Consider the following 19,800-nt stretch of genomic DNA (forward strand, 5'->3'; position numbering starts at 1 on the left):
GAATCTACATCTGAACCAATACAATACAATACAATACAATACCTTTATTTGTCATTTGAACCTCACATGAGGTTCAAACAAAATGTAGTTTCTGCAGCCATACAATACAATAAAAGAACCAAAACACACACCAACACTATTCACATAAACATCCATCACAGTGGCTCTCCTCCTCACTGTGATGGAAGGCAAAGTTCTTGTCTCTCATATCTGACATGTAGAAAGATGTTTCCTGGGCAGACTAGTAAATAAATGAGGAAACTCACGTTTGTTCCTATGGGAATTCTTCCTTCCAGTATCATTCGAAGAATCACTTTCAGTTCCTGATTCGGCTTCATTGCATTCCATCCGGTTGTATCCCAAAACTTTATCTTTGCCACCGTGTAGGACCTCAGCTGTGAATGTTCAAAAATACATACATTTGTCCGGCCGGCACTATTTGTGGAGAATGAAGCGCTGTGCAATCCCTTCACAGTAGGATCCCATCAACAGCAAAATAATGATCAACAGAATATCTGCTTTTGTGTAGGAAGGAACTGCAGATGCTGTTTAAAACGAAGATAGATACAAAAAGCATGGGTGACGTTTCGGGTCGAGACCCTTCTTCAGACCAAAAGGGTCTCGACACGAAACTTCACCTATTCCTTCCCTCCACAGATGCTGCCTGACCCGCTGCGTTACTGCAGCACTGTGTGAAATGTCACCTATCCATGTTCTCCACAGATGCTGCCTGACCCGCTGATTTACTCCAGCACTGTGTGTCTATTTGCTTCTCTGTTGTGGGCTGATGGCTAAACCTTAACACAAGGACACAAACCTTGTTACCTACCCTGTTCCCAGTGACAATGGGTCCCAGGGACAGGGGGAGAATTCCCGGATGAGAACTGGAATTGGGTTTTACAATCAATCAGCAGACATTTGTTCTCAGTGAGTGCGTGGCTGTTATTCCCTATAAACATCCCAATAATCCAGTTTTTAGGTAAGCCAGGGGGATAAAGAATGGGCGGTGATGTCACCTCTCCAGCAAAGCAATCTATGTGTGTTTTAAATAACAAGAGCGTGGGTGGGTGGGTGGGGAAAAGGGGGGAATCATTTTCCATGTCGCCTCCCTCGCGGCCTAACGCCATGGATTGGAACTGCCTTTCACGGAGTAGGGGCGGAGCTTCAGCAGCGGGCGCAGCGTGGACTTTTCCATTGCAGAGCAGGGGAGAAACCTTGCTGGGGGGGGCGTCAGAGAGGAGTGCTCCGATCGCTGGCCTGGTGACTTAGGCATCATGAGGCTGTGGTCTGCAGAGCTTCTAGTCACGGGCGTGATGTGGACTTACCATCCGGAGTCTGGGATCCCTTGACGGGGAACGCCAGAGCAGAGCTCCGACCGCCGGCCTGTGGCCTATAACAACCTGAAGCCGCGGTCTCCGGTAGGAAAGTGCCGATCCAGGACCTCCAAGCTGCAGAGTGTGTTTGTCCGTCCCAACGTTGGAGGTTTGATCAGCTCGGCAAGAGGGCCTGTACATCCATCCATCGTGGCGACTACGGAAAGTTCCCAGCCCTCTGCTGTACTCACTCTATACCCATGACTGCGTAGCGAACCACAGTGCGAACTCCATCATCAAGTTCGTGACCACAACACTATTGTGGGGCGTATCACTGATGGGGATGAGTCAGAGTACAGAAGAGAGATCGAACAACTGTCCATATGGTGCCAGCGCAATAACCTGGCCCTCAACACCAGCAAAACCAAGGAACTGATTGTGGACTTTGGAAGGAGTAGGCGGGGGACCCACAGCCCCATTTATATCAACGGGTCGATGGTTGGAAAGGTCAAGAGCTTCAAATTTCTGGGCGTGCACATCTCTGAAGATCTTTCCTGGTCCGAGAACACTAACGCAATTATCAAAAAAGCTCATCAGCGCCTCTACTTCCTGAGAAGATTACGGAGAGTCGGTTTGTCAAGGAAGACTCTCTCTAAAGTCTACAGGTGCACAGTAGAGAGCATGCTGACCGGTTGCATCGTGGCTTGGTTCGGCAATTTGAGCGCCCTGGAGAGGAAAAGACTACAAAAAGTAGTAAACATTGCCCAGTCCATCATCGACCTTCCTTCCATCGAGGGGATTTATCGCAGTCGCTGCCTGAAAAAGGCTGGCAGTATCATCAAAGACCCACACCATCCTGGCCCGACAATCATCTCCCCGCTACCTTCAGGTAGAAGGTACAGGAGCCTGAAGACTGCAACAACCAGGTTCAGGAATAGCTACTTCCCCACAGCCATCAGGCTATTAAACCTGGCTCGGACAAAACTCTGATTATTAATAACCACTTTCTGTTATTTGCACTTTACCAGTTTATTTATTCATGTGTGTATATATTTATATCATGGTATATGGACACATTTATCCGTTTTGTAGTAAATGCCTACTATTTTCTGTGTGTTTAAGCAAAGCAAGAATTTCATTGTCCTATACAGGGACACATGACAATAAACTCACTTGAATTTGAACTTGCCCCGACCATAACAAAAGGGCCACAACAAGGGAGGAAGACTGACTGAACTTTGTTGCCTTCCACCACAGTGAAGAATGCTGTGGTGGGTGTTTGTGTTAAATCTTATTGTGTATTGTGTGTTAACCATATAACAATTACAGCACGGAAACAGGCCATCTCGACCCTTCTAGTCCGTGCCGAACACATAATCTCCCCTAGTCCCATATACCTGCGCTCAGACCATAGCCCTCCATTCCCTTCCCATCCATATAACTATCCAATTTATTTTTAAATGATAAAAACGAACCTGCCTCCACCACCTTCACTGGAAGCTCATTCCACACAGCTACCACTCTCTGAGTAAAGAAGTTCCCCCTCATGTTACCCCTAAACTTCAGTCCCTTAATTCTCATGTCATGTCCCCTTGTTTGAATCTTCCCTACTCTCAGTGGGAAAAGCTTTTCCACGTCAACTCTGTCTATCCCTCTCATCATTTTAAAAACCTCTATCAAGTCGCCCCTTAACCTTCTGCACTCCAAAGAATAAAGCCCTAACTTGTTCAACCTTTCTCTGTAACTTAGTTGCTGAAACCCAGGCAACATTCTAGTAAATCTCCTCTGTACTCTCTCTATTTTGTTGACATCCTTCCTATAATTAGGCGACCAAAATTGTACACCATACTCCAGAATTGGCCTCACCAATGCCTTGTACAATTTTAACATTACATCCCAACTTCTATACTCAATGCTCTGATTTATAAAGGCCAGCACACCAAAAGCTTTCTTTACCACCCTATCTACATGAGATTCCACTTTCAGGGAACTGTGCACAGTTATTCCCAGATCCCTCTGTTCACCTACATTCTTCAATTCCCTACCATTTACCATGTTCTTTTTAAGTGTATCGCTGCTGTCAAATTCATTTCACTGCACCTTCAACCTCCGGAGATTCGGAGGCTGCAACTGCGTGTCTGGCGGACGGAGGCACCGGGAGCCCGCGGGTCCCTGGAGGGAGACCGCTTTTCAGGGCTCCCGTAACGGCGACTTCTCCCGCCCGAGTTGCGGGGTCGAAGAGCTCCTGGAGCGGGGCCTCACAGCACCGCCCTGCGCGGCTTGGAATGGTGGCGGGACTCTGCGAGCTCACGCCGGGGGCTCTAACATCAAGAACCCGGTGAGCGACCTTGCATCACCCGGCGTGGCTTTAATGGCCGCGAGACAATCGCCATCGCCAGCCGGGGGCTTTGACTTTCACTCTGACATCGGGGGGGGGGGGGGGGGGGGGCAGTGGATATATAAGTTTTTTTTTTGGCCTTCCATCACAGCAATGTGATGGATGTTTATGTAAATTATGTTGTGTCTTGGGTCTATTTGTTTGTAATGTATGGGTGCAGAAACGTCATTTCGTTTGGACCTCAAGGGGTCCAAATGACAAATAAATTGAATTGAATTGAATCTAATCTAATGTGACGAATAAAATTGACTTTGACTTTGGTGTAGATCAATCACTACATTATTGATCTGATCCATGGTACACAAAAATGCTGGAGAAACTCAGCGGGTGCAGCAGCATCTATGGAGCGAAGGAAATGGGCGGAAGAAGGGTTTAAGCCCGAAACGTTGCCTATTTCCTTCGCTCCATAGATGCTGCTGCACCCGCTGAGTTTCCCGGTTTCACTATATTGCTGACCCGATCCATGATCCAGGCCGGGTTTTTACAATGTCATATTGTGGAATAGGCTTAGCTGGGTGGGTTACTCAGTTTGAATATAAGGAATGCAAAACTACTTGTTTAAGAAAGAACTGCAGGTGCTAGAACAATCATAGGTAACAAAAATGCTGGAGAAACTCAGCGGGCGAGGCAGCATCTATGGAGAGAAGGAACAGGCGACGTAAACTACATGCAAGCTTTGATTTCGTCTCCGACAATGGATATTAAAGAACTTTGTATGAAGTTAAACGACTTTATAGAGTGGGTACCTCCGGTGTGAGAGACTCGGGATTCGTCCCGGTCGGAACACATGTCATGGTTTTTCCATTTGGATCCAGAGCCGAGAGGAAGGTGTTGATGAGGGAAGATTTTCCAGCCTCTACCAAACCGACCAGCAGGATGTTGATGTAACCCTCATGCCCTTCGGGAAGGGTGTAGTTGATCAGGTAATCCTTCAGGGCCGTCAGGTTCCTGCCAGAGAACAAGGAGAACGTTTACCAGGTGTCTGGGTGAAACACATGGATCAGATCATCACATTGTGTTTTGCTCACCGTTCCAGCATCTACAAAGTACTGGAGGAACTCAGCGGGTCAGGCAGCATCAGTGGAGCGAATGGACAGGCAATATTTTGGACCAGTCTGAAGAAGTGAACCAACACGTCGCCTGTTCATTCTCTCCACAGATGCTGCCTGAGCCGCTGTTTCTCTGGCACATTGTGTTTTTGCATCACATCTCACTGTGTCGGTCCTGAACACACTCTGCGATTGAGGCAACTTACCGCTCGTCCATTGGTGGATCGTGAACGCAGTCGGCCTTTGAATAATCTGAAATAGAAGTTAAAAGAATGAATGTGTATGGTTTTTAATCTCGAGATGAAGATCTCACTACTAACGTGAACTCACTGCTTCCCATCCTGGTAAAGTGTGTAACAAGAATCAGTGGCGATGAGCCGACAAATGGCGATGAGCTGACTGCGTCGCGACCAGAAATCCAAGTGTATGTTTCACTTCCACTTTGTGCGGCTTTGTCATTGGTGGTTGAGCGAACGTGATGGTTACTTTTAAACCACCTTCATTCTGCCCGGGCCCATCCCGTGTCTCTACCCACGTTAGCCCGTCAAACTCCATTCCCCTTTCCAATTCCATGACCCGACACCTTCAGCAAGTAAACCGCTAGGATTGGGAGTTGAGTGGGTGAAGAAGGGAGAAGACTGGATGGGGTGTGGGTTCCTTGTCTGCTCTGTGAGTGGACGCATCAGGCTCGTAATCAGAATCGCAGAGCCACCAGAGGCCATTCAGCCCGTTGTCCAGGTGCAACTCCTGTTCAGCACTGCACTTGTCAAGTCAAGTCAATTCAAGTTTATTCGTCACATACGAGATGTGCTGTGAAATGAAAAGTGGCAAAAGTGTACAAAAATACAAACAAACATACAAACTACAAACAGAATGGAACAGAATAACATATTCTTTTACATATTAAAAATTGTGGGCGGAAGGAAAAAGGGGGAAAAAAACAGCAATTAAAAAAAAACAGTAGTGGTACAGTAAAAGTTAGTCTCTGGTGAGATTGGAGTTTACAGTCCTAATGGCCTCTGGGAAGAAACTCCTCAACCTCTCCGTTCTCACAGCATGGCAACGGAGGCGTTTGCCTGACCGTAGCAGCTGGAATAATAATAACAACAATAATAATAATAATAATAATAATAATAATAATAATAATAATAATATCTTTTACTGTCATTGCACATAAGTGCAACAAGATTTGGTATGCAGCTTCCAACCGATGTCATAACATAAATAACTAATAAAATTTAGATTTAGATATCCCGAGAACATGGTTTGTAAAAAGAACATTACAACAGTAAAATAATCAAAACAGTTCAAACAGACTAAAGTGTGGATGTGTCTGTGCGACGTGACCATCCGAGGGAGACAGGGGGGGGGGGGGGGGGGGGGGGGGGGGGGGGGGGGGGGGGGGCACTCAGCAGGGCCGGTTCAGAGTGGCGAGAGCTCTGGGAATAAAGCCTGAGTCTGGAGGTTCGGGCGTAGACCTTGTAATGTCTGCCGGAGGGAAGTAGTTCGAACAGACCGTTACAGGGGTGTGATACCCTCCAAGGCTGGTAGCTCTGTCCCAATGATCCTCTGCACTCTGTGGATGACGCGCAGAAGAGCTCTCCTCTCCACCTCCGTGCAGCTGAGATACCACACAGAGATGCCATACGTTAATATGCTCTCTGTGGTGTAGCGGTAGAAGGTTGTCAGCAGCTGTTGGGGCAGACCAGTCTTTTTTAATGTTCTCAGGAAGAACAGTCGTTGCTGTGCCTTCTTGACCAGCACAGCGGTGTTGGTGGACCATGTGAGGTCCTCTGAAATGTGAGTGCCCAGAAACTTAAAGCTGGACACTCTCCACACTGTCCCCGTAAATGGAGATTGGGGCGTATTCTCCATTGTGGGACCTCCTGAAGTCAATAATCAGCTCCTTGGTCTTGGAGGTGTTTAGTGACAAGTTGTTACGTGTGCACCAGTCCGCCAGGTTCTGCACCTCCGCCCTGTATTTTGTTTCATCACCGTTGGTGATCAGCCCAATTACTGTTGTGTCATCTGCAAACTTCATGATGGTGTTGGTGTCGAATGCAGGAACACAGTTGTGTGTGAAGAGGGAGTAGAGCATGGAGCACAGTCCGTTGCAGGGGTGGAAGGGGTCTCCCATGATTTTATTGGCTCTGGAGTGGCACCTCCTGATGTATAGTTCCTGCAGGGGGGCGAGTGAAGTTCCCATAGTGTGTTCGGCCGAATGCGCTACTCTCTGCAGAGCCTTCTTGTCCTTGGCAGAGCAATTCCCAAACCAGATTGTAATATTTCCGGACAAGATGCTTTCCGCAGCCACTGAGTAGAAGCACTGGAGGATCCTCGGAGACACTCTGAATTTCCTCAATTGCCTGGGGTGGTAAAGGCGCTGCCTTGCCTTACTCACGAGTGCTGCAGCGTGTGATGTCCATGTCAGATCCTCAGAGATGTGGACTCCCAGATATATAAAACAGCTCACCCTATCCACAGTATCCCCATTTATCCCCACTTGACCTTTACCCCAACCTCATCAAGCCTCCACTGAGTGCACAACCAGGGCCTTTGGGAGTTTCATTGCACTGTCCTGTCAGGTCCTTGGTCCGCATGAAAACTTGTATCCTCATCACTGCCTCTTATGAGTCTGCCAATTACTCTCTGATAATGGCTCATTAGTCACATGGAAGAGGTTCTCCATCCAAATGTGCCACCACTGTGAACCCCTGGATCAGCTCTTCTCTTTAGCATCTTTGCCCAACTCCTCCAATCCCTCCTCCGAGCTGATGTTCCAGCTTCCAGGCTGCACCTTCGTTAACCACCCATGCTTTGCCCAGGACAAGAAGTCTTTCCCGTAGTGAGCCAAATGTGTTCGCCAGGGAAAAAGGAGGAGGAGCCATCTTGGGGAATGGCTAACCAGCAGCCGTCCGTTTAATTCACTTTTATTTTGTAGTTTTAGTGAGTCCTGTGTTTTGTCTGTTGGAGAAATTGACTTTTTAATGAGGGGGGTAGGGGGGAACAATATTTCTAGGTCCCTACCTGGTCGGTGAGGCAGCTTTTTCTCTGGGCTGCCCCGTCGACCCGTCCTCGTGGCCTACCAGCGGGCGTGGAGCGCCGTTTCCTGGCGGGGACCACCCAGCACCTCGGTTTTGGTGGCGGCACAGCGCTGGAGCGCTATCGTGGAGCGGAGTGGGCGATGCCTTGCCTGGGTCGCCGCGCTGGATCGACGCGCTGGAGCTCCGGTGAGCTGTGACCGCCGTGATCAACACCTCCGGGCTGTGGGTCTGCGGAGCAGAGCGGGCGGCACCGACTCTAACATCGGGAGCCTGGGAGCTCCAACCCGGCGCGGCCTTGTCGGCTTCGGAAGCTGCTGTCTCCGGTAAGGAAGCGGCCGTTCCAGGTGGCCCAGCCGCTGAGAGGACTCTCCCGATGCCGGGGCAACACCACCCCGCGAGAACGGCCAGGAACATCGGGCCTCCGTAGAGGCAATAGCGGAGGCCTCAATAGGCCTGACTTTGGGAGAACTAGGGATGGGGACTGGACATTGTGCCTTCCACCACAGTGGTAACCATTGTGGGGGGGGTGATTTTTGTGTGTAAGTGATTATTTTAGTTTGTGTCCAAGATGGCTGTCGGAAGGGAGAGTGGACGCTGGCGCGGTTTAGCTGCCGCTGCTCTCTCTTCACATTGTGTTTTTGATTTTTTTGTTTTTGGATCGAATTCTGTCTTTGATTTGTATATTGGTGATTTCTTTATTATTTATTTTACTCCGATTATATGTTTTTTACTCTTGTTAAATTCTGTAAGGTGTCCATGAGACTTTTGAAAGGCGCCCGCAAATAAAATTTATTATTATTATTAATGTGGATTCTTTGGGACAGAAGTTACTAATATAAACATCATAGAATGTGTGTTTGGTTGCATCGCGGAGATTGCAGAGTTGTAGATGTAGCCCAGTCCATCACACACACCACACTCCCCACCATTGTAGATGTAGCCCAGTCCATCACACACACACCACACTCCCCACCATTGTAGATGTAGCCCAGTCCATCACACACACCACACTCCCCACCATTGTAGATGTAGCCCAGTCCATCGCACACACCACACTCCCCACCATTGTAGATGTAGCCCAGTCCATCACACACACCACACTCTCCCCCCATTGTAGATGTAGCCTACTGAGTTTACAAATAAGGAAGAATGTTACAGTCATCATCACACACACACCACACTCCCCCACCATTGTAGATGTAGCCCAGTCCATCACACACACTCACACACTCCCCACCACATCGATCGACTCCATCTACACTTCACGCTGCCTCGGGAAAGCAGCCGACATGTTCCACCCTGGTCATTCTTTGTAGAACTCATGGACATCATTAGCCATTACCAATTTCCATCCTGCATTCAAATTCACTTGGATCATCTCTGACACCTTCCTCCCATTTCTTGATCTCACCATTAGTCTGGCCTTGACCTGAACCGTCATCCATTCCTTTTCTCCCTAGATGCTGCCTGACCTACTGAGTTACTCCAGTACTTTATGTCCATTTCCAGTAATTCATTCTTCTCCCCGCTTCCGTCCGGCAGAATGTACAGAAGCTTGAAAGCGTTCACCACCAGAATAAGGAACAGCTTCTTCCCCTCTGTTATCAGGCTTCTGAACAGTCCTTCCATAAGCTAGGGTACTGTCTGATTCACCTAAACCCCAAGCACGGAAATCGCTATCAAAATATGGAGGGGACCGGGGGACATGGGGGACACAATTTCTTGGCAGCCGCGCATGCGCACACTCACGCGAGGCTTCGGAGGCTCAACCAGCGCTAAATACAGTTCATCTCTGCCTGTCTTTAATTTTAGTCTCTCGTGCGGGACCTTGTCAAAGGCTTTCTGAAAGTCCAGATACACTACATCCACTGGCACCCCTTCATCCATTTTACTTGTCACATCCTCAAAAAATTTCAGAAGATTAGTCAAGCATGATTTCCCTTTCATAAATCCATGTTGACTTGGACTAATCCTTTTACTGCTAACCAAATGCCCCATTATTACCTCTTTAATAATTGACTCCAGCATCTTTCCCACCACCGAAGTCAGACTAACTGGTCTATAATTCCCTGTTTTCTCTCACGCTCCTTCTTGAAAAGTGGAATAACATTAGCTATCCTCCAATCCACTGGAACTGATCTTGAATCTATTGAACATTGGAAAATGATCACCAATGCATCCACTATTTCTAGGGCCACCTCCCTGAGGACCCTGGGATGCAGACCATCAGGCCCAGGGGATTTATCATCTTCAGTCCCATTAGTCTACCCAATACTATTTCTCGCCTAATGACAATTTATTTCAGTTCCTCTACCCCCTTAGATCCTCTGTCCTCCAGTACATCTGGGAGATTGTTTGTGTCTTCCTTAGTGAAGACAGATCCAAAGTACCTATTCAACTCTTCTGCCATTTCCTTGTTGCCCATAATAATTTCACCCATGTCTGCCTTCTGCATCTGTAGAGAGAGAAACAACATTTCAATTGATTGGACTTGGCAAAGGGAAAAAAAACAAAGTGAGATATAAATGGTTAGAGCAAAACAAATATTATGGATGTGTTTGGTTCAAGAGTTGGGCATGGGTCGGGTGAAGGTCGTTCGATCATTGGCATCACTTCTGGCATATTTTGGACATCTGCAAGAATCAAAAGTGTTTATTTGTCATATGTAGCAACAACTGATCAATGAAATTCTTAATTGCAGCAGCTTAACACTGTGAGCAATAAAAATAGATAATACTAGACTAAGTGGGACCCGTTGGGTCCCAGCATCACACGGGAGGGCTGGTCACCCAACGCAATAGTCACCCAACGCAATATTCCACCTCTCCACCAATTCCAATATTGCTGGCCAGTGGGGGGGGGGGGTCTTTCTGTTGCGCTAGCATGGGTGTTGTGGGCCAAAGGTACAGGTTTCCAAAGGGTTAGTATGGAGTTTGTGGGCCGAATGGATTCTTGGGCTGGCAGCTCAGTCAGAGGCCAGGCATCTCAGTCACTGTGGCCTGGCAGTACAGTCACTCGGACCTGGCAGGCTGGCAGCTGAGAAACTGCCAGAATTTCTGCCCAAAGCAGGTGACAGATTGTGAGAGAGAAGGGGGAGAGGATGGATTCAATGGATTATTGGGCTGGCAGTTCAGTCACTTACAGCTGGTGGACTGGCAGTTCACTAACTCATGGCTCGTGGGCTGGCAGTGTAGTCACTCACGCCTGGTACGCTGGCAGTTCACTCAGTCACCCCACCTCCACCTTCAGCCCCCCACTCTGCTCCTTGCCATTCTCCTCCCACCCACACATTCAGTGCATCTCCCCACAACCTCCCCCCATGCACTCTTAGTGGCTCTCCCACAGAGCAGCCATTCCTGCCTATTAGGTTCACATTGTGATGAAAAACACACAGGCATCAAAAGTGCAAAAAGGATGTGTTAAAGTTTAAAATATGACTAACTCTTAAAATATAAGAACAATTTAAATGTTAAAGCTGAGAATTATTAAGTTATTTCTTGTTGTGTCTCTTGTAGTGTTCTGCTGTTCACTGCCTCTTGATGATTATTTCCTGTTGATAAAAGGAGCCGATTTTAATAAGTAGAAATTCAGCGGTCTAATTTTAAGAAAGAAAATCTGAGATTTATCTCAGAAGTCATCATTCAATGAAACACGCTTTTAATAACAACATTCTTGGTCGATGTTCCATCCTTCAGGAAAACTTTGACATTTCCCTTCATCTTTCCTCGGCTAAAAGCCACATATAGTTGTCGATGCTGAAATACCGGTTTGTCGGGGTAGATCAACACCTTCTGCATTGTTAGTCCTTGTACTTTATGGATCGTCATAGCAAAACTTGATTGAATGGGGAATTGGATCCACTGAAGGGGAATGTCTTCACCTTCTGTCAAAATGAGTGCTCTCCTAGGAATGAGAACAATGTCACCTTTGAAGGCTCCCATGTTGATTCTTGCAATGATCAGATTATTGTGTAGCTCTTCCACAATCATCCTCGTTCCATTGCATAGCTTTGGCGGTTCCAAGTTTCTCATTAATATGATTGGAGATCCTTTTTTCAACTCCAATTTGTGTAGGGGTAATCCAGAGAGCTCGAGTGAATCGAGGAATCCTGTTGGGAAGTGAGTATCATGAGTTCCCTCAGTGACAGCATTGAAAGAAAAGTACTCCTTAACGATCCAGGGAAGCGTTTGATGCATGTAGAATTGATGCTTCAAATGGTATGGTTGTGAGGAACCAAGATACAATTGTTGTAGAATAATTCTGCAGGATTGCCAAATGTGGGATAGATGAAATCAATACAATCCTCCAGTGTTTCTTCTGATAGAAGCATGTCTTATGGGATTTCAATTTCATCGTCTTCATTCTTTATAATTTTGTCTTCTCCAACTTTCAACAAAAATTGAGAATAGTCGCCTTCTCCCTCTGTCAATCGCATATTTGTGTGCAATTGAAACTTGGTGAAAAGTCTCCACAAGTAGGATTTCTTGATGCAGGCATTTTCAACATCAGCATCATTTCCCCTTTTCACCACAGCAAGAAGTTGTCGAAAAATGTCACAACAAACCATAAGAATGCCGCCAAAAGGCTTAGTGTTGCTGCAGACATCTTGAAGAGTTCTGTCCACCGCTTCAAAGCTTTCTTGCCTAATCATTGGACATTGATCCCAAACAATGACTTTCGCTTGCCTCATGAAATGTGCTGTCTTAGAGTTATTCTCGATATTGCAGATTGTATCCTCAGCCACTTGGATGGGTATCGTGAATCGAGAGTGTGCAGTTCTTCCGCCAGGCATTAATGTAGCAGCTATCCCAGAGGATGCTACAGCAATAGCCACATCACCTTGACCTCTAACTTTGGAGAGAATCAAATTGGTGATAAATGTTTTCCTGTTCTTCCTGGTGCATCAATGAAAAACATTGAAGGGAGATTCCTTTTCAAGGAGTTGCACACGTGGTCATACTGCTCTCAGCTCATCATTCAGCAGAGGCTCATTCTCCTCAACAAACTGCTGTTGTTCATTTCTATCGTATTGCAATTCCTGCAGCAATTCTGGATTGTCACCATCAAGGTGCATCCTTCCATTTCTTGGTTGTGGCAAATTAAAGAATTCCATTGTTTTGTAGTAATTCTCAAGCTTATACAACAGAGCCTGATCATGATGCCTTTCTTCAATCACGATATTAGGATCATTCATTGTTCTCCATTCATTTTCAAGGTAATCTTTAGTGATTGAATTCTTGAAGTGATCCCATAATTGTCGAGGATCGTTGATCTCAGTATATGTCAACAAAATAACAATCAAATCACACACACACACACACACACACACACACACACACACACACACACACACACACACACACACACACACACACACACACACACACACACACACACACACACACACACACACTAAAAAAATGCCAAGTAACTTCAGAACATGATGAATATACAGTGTGTAAAACAAATGTTTAAAGCCTCCTGTCAAGGCTCCTGCTGAAGCAAAAACGTGCTTTAAATAACATCCAAGAAACACACTCACCATAGACAGAGCAGTCAGCTTTCTTGGATTATTCAATGGCGCCTGCACTCGGGTTTTATAGTCCCTCACCCCTGCCGCCAGCGGGGGCAGCAGAGAGAATGGAGAATTAAAAAAAAACATTAATATCTCTCTGATTTTACATCGATGGAAAAAAACCTCCAGTCCAGTCTGGCGGAGGGGGGCTCTGAGTGAGGTGGCCAAAAATGACGGCCGTAGGTGGCGGCGTTCTTTCGGAAATCAAAGCACAGTGAGCCAAAAACGGTCAAGACCTTACTTTTAGTAATATAGATATAATAAATGGAAATTTAATACATTAACAGGGCTGCCAACTCTCACGCATTGAGCATGAGAATCACGCATTTCAACAAATTTTCACGCTCTCACGCTGATCACAAATTTCTTATGCTCTGTCGTGAGAAATTCTGCGATCAACGAGAATTTCAAAACTCTTACCAACTGCATGGGCTGCGGGTGTTTGAGAGCCGGGGCTGAGAGAGGGATGGAAGCAGAAGCAGCGGCGGGGACAGATGCGGATGGGGAGCTGGGGCTGGCGAGTGTTTGCGGGGCTGGCGATTGTTTGCGGGGCTGGTGAGAGTTTGCCGGGCTGGCGAATGTTTGCTGGGCTGGCAAGTCGCTCGCTGCAGCTCCGGCCATGGAGCAGCCTCAGTGCAAGAGTGCCGGGCCATCGGAGGCATTGGAAGCATTGTGCCCCTGCCGTTAGTCTCTGTGCCGAATTCACCCTGGTGACCGGCATGGATCAGGCTGCATCTCTGGAGAGAAGGAATGGGTGATGTTTCTAGTCGTGACACTATTGAGGGTCTTGACCTGAAACCTTTGGAAGGGTCTCGACCCGAAACATCACCCACTCCTTCTCTCCAGAGATGCTGCCTGTCCCGCTGTGTTGCTCCAGCATTTTGTGTCTCTCTTCGGTTTAAACCAGCATCTGCAGTTCCTTCTCTCACAATGAGACCCAACAAGATGACTTAAAGCAAGTACCAGTCAGGTGGGGTAGGGACGGAGAGAGACGGGATGTTAAAGAAATCGATATTCAAACTCAATCGGGGAAATTAGTTGATATCTGTCATTAAATTGATATTTAGTTCGTCTTTAAATGTAAGTCTTGGATTCATGTATCGCGGGAACAAATAAGCGAAGGCAAGATGACTTAAAGCAAGTACCAGTTTTTGTGCAGGGGCGCTGTCCTGCGTATGGCTGCCCAGCCAGTAGCTGTCCGTCTTTCTCATCTCTTTTTTAAATTTTTTGTTAGTTAAAGTGTTTTTGTTCTGGAGGTCTAGACTTTTTTATGTGGGGGGGGGGGGGGGGGGGGGGGAAAACTATATTTCAGGGTCCCTACCTGGTCGGAGAGGCAGCTTTTCTCCGGGCTGCAGTTTCGACCCGTCCTCGCGGCCTACCAGCGGGCCTGGAGCGGCGTTTCCTGAGGGGACTGCCCAGAACCTCGGCTTCGGTGGCGGCACAGCGCTGGAGCGCTATCGTGGAGCGGAGCGGAGTGGAGCGGGCGATGCCTTGCCCGGGTCGCCACGCTGGAGCTCCGGTGAGCTGAAGACCGCCGAGATAAACAACACGGAGCTGCGGGTCTGTGGAGCGGCCAGCTGCGGGCGGCGGCGCCGAACTTTACACCGGGAGCCTGGGATCTTTCACCGAGATCACCAGTTGTGGAGCTCCAACCGGCGCTGCCATGTTGGCTTCGGAAGCCACGGACTCCGGTGAGGGAAGCGGCCGTTCCAGGGTTCCCAAGCCGCTGAGAGGATTCTCCCGACGCCGGAGCACCATCACCCGGCGAGAACGGCCTGGAACATCGGGCCTCCTTAAAGGCAACTGTGGAGGCCTCAATAGGCCCGACTATGGGTGGACATGGGATGGGGACTGGACACTGTGCCTTCCCTCATAATGGGAACCATTGTGGGGGGATGTTTTTATGTTTAAAATTCTTTATTATTGTTATGTTTGTATTCTTTCTTCTTTATGTGCTGCAAAGTGGCAAGAAGCATTTCACTACACCTAGGTGTATGTGATCAATAAAATTATCTTATCTTATCTTATCTTAAGATGGTAAATATAAACTACATATTAACTTCAGAAAATGAAACGTGGAGATGAACTTTGCCCTTCACTTTACCAAGAATAACCTCAGGGATTATGCAGTAAATGCCATTCAAATACTTGGGATAATATTGTTCATTTTCAAATCCTATGTTCAATATCATAATTAGTTCAGAGATACAGCGTGGAAACAGGCCCTTCGGCACCTTGAGTTCATACCGACCATCGATCACCCGTTCACACCGCTTCTATGTTATCCCACTTTCTCATCCACTCCTGACACACTAACGGGCAATTTACAGAGGACCAATTAACCTACAAACCCACATGTCTTTGGGATATGGAAGGAAACCAGAGCACCCGGAAGAAACCCACGCGGTCACAGGGAGAACGTGCAAACTCCACACAGACAGCACCGGAGATCAGGATTGAACCCGGGTTTATGGCACTGTAGGGCATTAATTATAATGCTAATTCTTGGGCTTCCGCTGATGATTACTCAATATTACTGTTTATTAATCCATTCTATTATCTATATTACTAAATCTCTGTTCTTGACCGCTTTTGGCCGTCTGTGCTGCGATTTCCGAGACAACCGCCACCTACGGCCATCATTTTTGGCCACCTCGCTCAGAGACCACCTCCGCCGCGTGTGTGCCAAGGATTTTTCCCGTCGATGAAAAATGACAGATATTAATGTTTTTACAAAATTCACCATTCTCTCTGCTGCCCCTGCTGGAGGGATGGGGAGGGACTATAAAACCAGGAAGTGGTGTGCCTCAATTAGTCTCCGCAAGATGGAGCTCTGTCAATTAGTCTCTGTCACTCTGAGCTCTGAATGACACTGAACAAATGTCTACATCACTGTGAGTACCCTTAATGTGGTTTGAAAATGAATATATGGTTAGTTTGAAGTTAGTTTGAAGTAAAAAAGCACTGCCTGCAAATGGTTGTTTGGGTTTGAGTTGAAGTAAAAAGGCACTCTCTCTCTCTCTCCCCCCCTCTCTCTCTCACATCTCTCTCTCTCCTCTCCCTCTCTCTCCTCTCTCTCTCCCCTCCTCACCCCTCCCCCTCCCCCTCTCCTCTCCCCCCTCTCCTGCCCCCCTCCTCTCCCCCCCCTCCTCTCCTCTCTCTCCTCCCCCCCTCCCTCTCTCCCCCCTCTCCCCTCCCCCCTCCTCCCCCTCCCTCTCCTCTTCCCTCCCCCTCCTCCCCCCTCTCCCTCTCTCACCCCCTCTCCTCTCCCCCCTCTCTCTCTCCCCCCTCCTCTCCCCCTTCCTTTTTTCCCCTCTCCTTTTCCCCCCTCCTCCTCCCTCCCCCCCTCTCCTCCCCCCCTCTCCTCTCCCCCTCTCCTCTCCCCCCTCTCTCTCCCCCCCTTTTTCTCCCCTCCCCCTCTCCCCTACCGTCCCTCCCCTTAAACCCCCCCCCCCTCCTCACACCCCCTACGCCCGTTCCCTCCACCCTCCCTCCGCCTCCCTGCTCCCCACCACTCCCCCCGCCCCTCATCTCACCCCCCTCAGCACACCCTCTCCCCCCTCTCTCTCTCCCCCTCTCTCTCCCCCCACCCTCCCTCCCCTAAACCCCCTCTCCTCCACACCCCCTACCCTCTCCCCCACCTCACCCCCTCTCAGCACCCCCTCTCTCTTCCCCTCACTCTCACCCTCTCTCCTCCCCACCTTTCCCCCCCCTCACCCACCCTTCCTCTTCTCCTCCTCCCCACTCCCCTATCCCTCTTGCCCCTCTCTCTGTGTCTCTGTCTCTGCCCCTTCTCTCTGCCCTCACTCTCTACCCCCACCTCTCTAGATGTGATTGCAAGTTGGGGGCTATGCGTCAGTAGATAAGGTGGTTATGGGGTAAAAGGAGCAAATTAATATAATATCAAGAGGGGTAATTAGCATGAGTGCAGGGATAGTTAGTGTGTGTGATGCTGCATACTGCCTGCCCCCCCCCCCCCCCCACATAACCGCATGTTGGGGGAACAGACCCAACGGGTCTGCACTTGGCCTAGTCTATATTACTAAAAGACTGATCTTGACCACTTCCTGATGTTCTGTATATTGATTTTAGAATAAGCGCTGCCACCTGTGGCTGTGATTTTTTGCCATCATACTCAGAGTCCCCCTCCGCAGTGCAGGACAAGAGGATTTTTCTTAGCGATGAAAAATAAAAGAATTATTAGTGTTTAAAAAATGGTGAGATTCTCTCTCCTGAATGCCACTCCCTTTCCGGAGGGACTATAAAACCCGGAAGTGTTGAGTGCCTCAATCAGTCTCTGCAAGATGGGGGAGCGAGAGGGTCACGTCTCTCAGTCTGAGCTGTGAATAACACTGAACACATGTTTACTAAACTGTGAGTGTGGTTTTACTGACCTTGAATGCCCTTAATATGGTTTGAAAATGAAAATGTCAATAGTCAATAGTCAATTTAATTGTCATTTGGACCCCTTGAGGTCCAAACGAAATGCCGTTTCTGCAGCCATACATTACAAACAAATAGACCCCAGACACAACATACTTTACATTTTACATAAACATCCATCACATTGCTGTGATGGAAGGCCAAAAAAAACTTATCTCTCCACTGCACTCTCCCCCCGCCCCCGATGTCAGAGTCAAAGTCAAAGCCCCCGGCTGGCGATGGCGATTGTCCCGCGGCCATTAAAGCCACGGCGGGTGATGCGAGGTCGCACACCGGGTCTTGGTGGTAGAGCCCCCGGCGTGCGCTCGCAGAGTCCCGCGGCCATTCCAAGCCACGTGGGGTGGTGCTGTTAGGCCCCGCTCCAGGAGCTCTTCGACCCCGCAACTCGGGCGGGAGAAGTCGCCGTTGCAGGGGCCCAGAAAGGCGGTCTCCCTCCAGGGATCCGTGGGCTCCCGGTGCCGCCGTCCGCAGTAGCAGCCTCCTAATCTCTGGAGGTCGGGCCGCAGCAGCAGCAGCAGCAGCAACAGCAGCAGCGCTCCTCCACCGCTCCACCCGCTCCGGACTCGGCCAGCTCCACGACGGTGACGGTGAGTCGTCGGCACCAGAGTCCCCAGTCTTCTCCTGTTGGAGGCCGCACCTCCTTGCAGCCCCAACGACAACGGAGACCGACAAGAAAAGGTCGGGTCTCCCGTGCAGGGAGAGATTTAAAAGTTTCCCCCCTCCCTCCCACCCACCCCACCCCCCCCCCCCCCCCCCCCCACACACACACCCAACATAAAATAACAAAAACTACATAGAAACATAGACAGAAAATAATAAAAACGCGGACGGGCTGCAGAGGCCGCTGCTGGCCAGAGTCGCGCCGCCTACTGGATGTGATTGGTTTGAAGTGAAGCACAGCAAATGGCTGTTGGTGGTGGTTGGTGTAGATTGGTTATTGCATGTGAACCAATCTTAGTATAGTATCATCACTAACCCCACCTACTGTATGCTTTATATTAACACCCACTTCCTACATTAAGTAGTCTTGGAAGCGGTAGTGATGAATTAACAACTAACAACTAACAACGTGCTGTACCGCTATATTATGTGTTACAATTAAAGATGACTTTAAACTCCAGACCTGTGTAACATAATCATTTACAGTTGGTTTGAAGTGAAGCACTGCAGAGGTGTCAGTAGCTATGATATGGAACTGAGGCAAAAAGTGAATAAACTCTAGAGCGGAGGGAGCATCAGTCTGAAGAAGGGTCTGTCCCAAAACGTCACCCATTCCTTCTCTCCAGAGATGCTGCCTGTCCCACTGAGTTGCTGCCACATTTTATGACTATCTTTGGAATCAAGGACAACGGTACATAGTGCGTTGAATGTAGCCTCAGGTAGATAGGGAGGTCAAAAAGGTGTTTGGCACACCGTTCTTCATATGTAAGAGCATTGAGTAAAGAAGTTGGGAGGTCATGTTGCAGTTGTATCAGACGTTGGTGAGCCCGCATTTAGACTATTGTGTTCAGTTTTGGCTACATTAGAAAATGGAAGGGGCATAAAGAAGATTTATGAGGATGTTGCCAGGACTGGAGGTCGTGATCTAGAGGGAGAGATTCAGCTGGATAGCACTTTATCTGTTGGTGTGCAGGAGGATGAGGGATGATGTTTGAGGTGACCAAAATCCTGAGAGTAATAGATCGGGTTTTCACACAGAGTTGGGAATTAAGAACCAGGGACATTGGTTCAAGATGAGGGGGAAATATTGAATAGGAGACTGAGTGGTAACTTTTTCACACCAAATGTAGTGGGTGTGTAGAACGAGCTGCCAAAGGAGGTATTTGAGGCCAGTACTATCGCAAAGTTTAAGGAACCTGTAGGTGGGTACATGGATTGGCCATGTTTTGAAGACTATGGGCTGTTGGCAGGAAGGTGTGGGTAAGTTGGGCCAACAAGCCCGCTTCCACCTTGTAAGACTCTATGACTCTATAACTGG

At 48.3% G+C, this 19,800-nt stretch overlaps 1 protein-coding gene across 1 annotated transcript in view; it reads right to left on the reverse strand.

Moving 5' to 3' along the window:
- LOC129693335 (interferon-induced protein 44-like) overlaps positions 1 to 5,594 on the reverse strand; it is a 28,917-nt gene extending 23,323 nt beyond the window's left edge. Inside the window, exons 1-4 of the mRNA XM_055630181.1 lie at positions 5,091 to 5,594; positions 4,967 to 5,012; positions 4,458 to 4,659; positions 267 to 395 (exon numbers count right to left, since the gene is read on the reverse strand). Of these exons, the coding sequence (XP_055486156.1) occupies positions 267 to 395; positions 4,458 to 4,659; positions 4,967 to 5,012; positions 5,091 to 5,100 (387 nt within the window). The 5' untranslated portion in view covers positions 5,101 to 5,594. The remainder of the gene's footprint in view (positions 1 to 266; positions 396 to 4,457; positions 4,660 to 4,966; positions 5,013 to 5,090) is intronic.
- Positions 5,595 to 19,800: the final 14,206 nt, after the last annotated feature.

The sequence above is a fragment of the Leucoraja erinacea genome, unplaced genomic scaffold, assembly GCF_028641065.1.
Source record: "Leucoraja erinacea ecotype New England unplaced genomic scaffold, Leri_hhj_1 Leri_265S, whole genome shotgun sequence".
NCBI lineage: Eukaryota > Metazoa > Chordata > Chondrichthyes > Rajiformes > Rajidae > Leucoraja > Leucoraja erinaceus.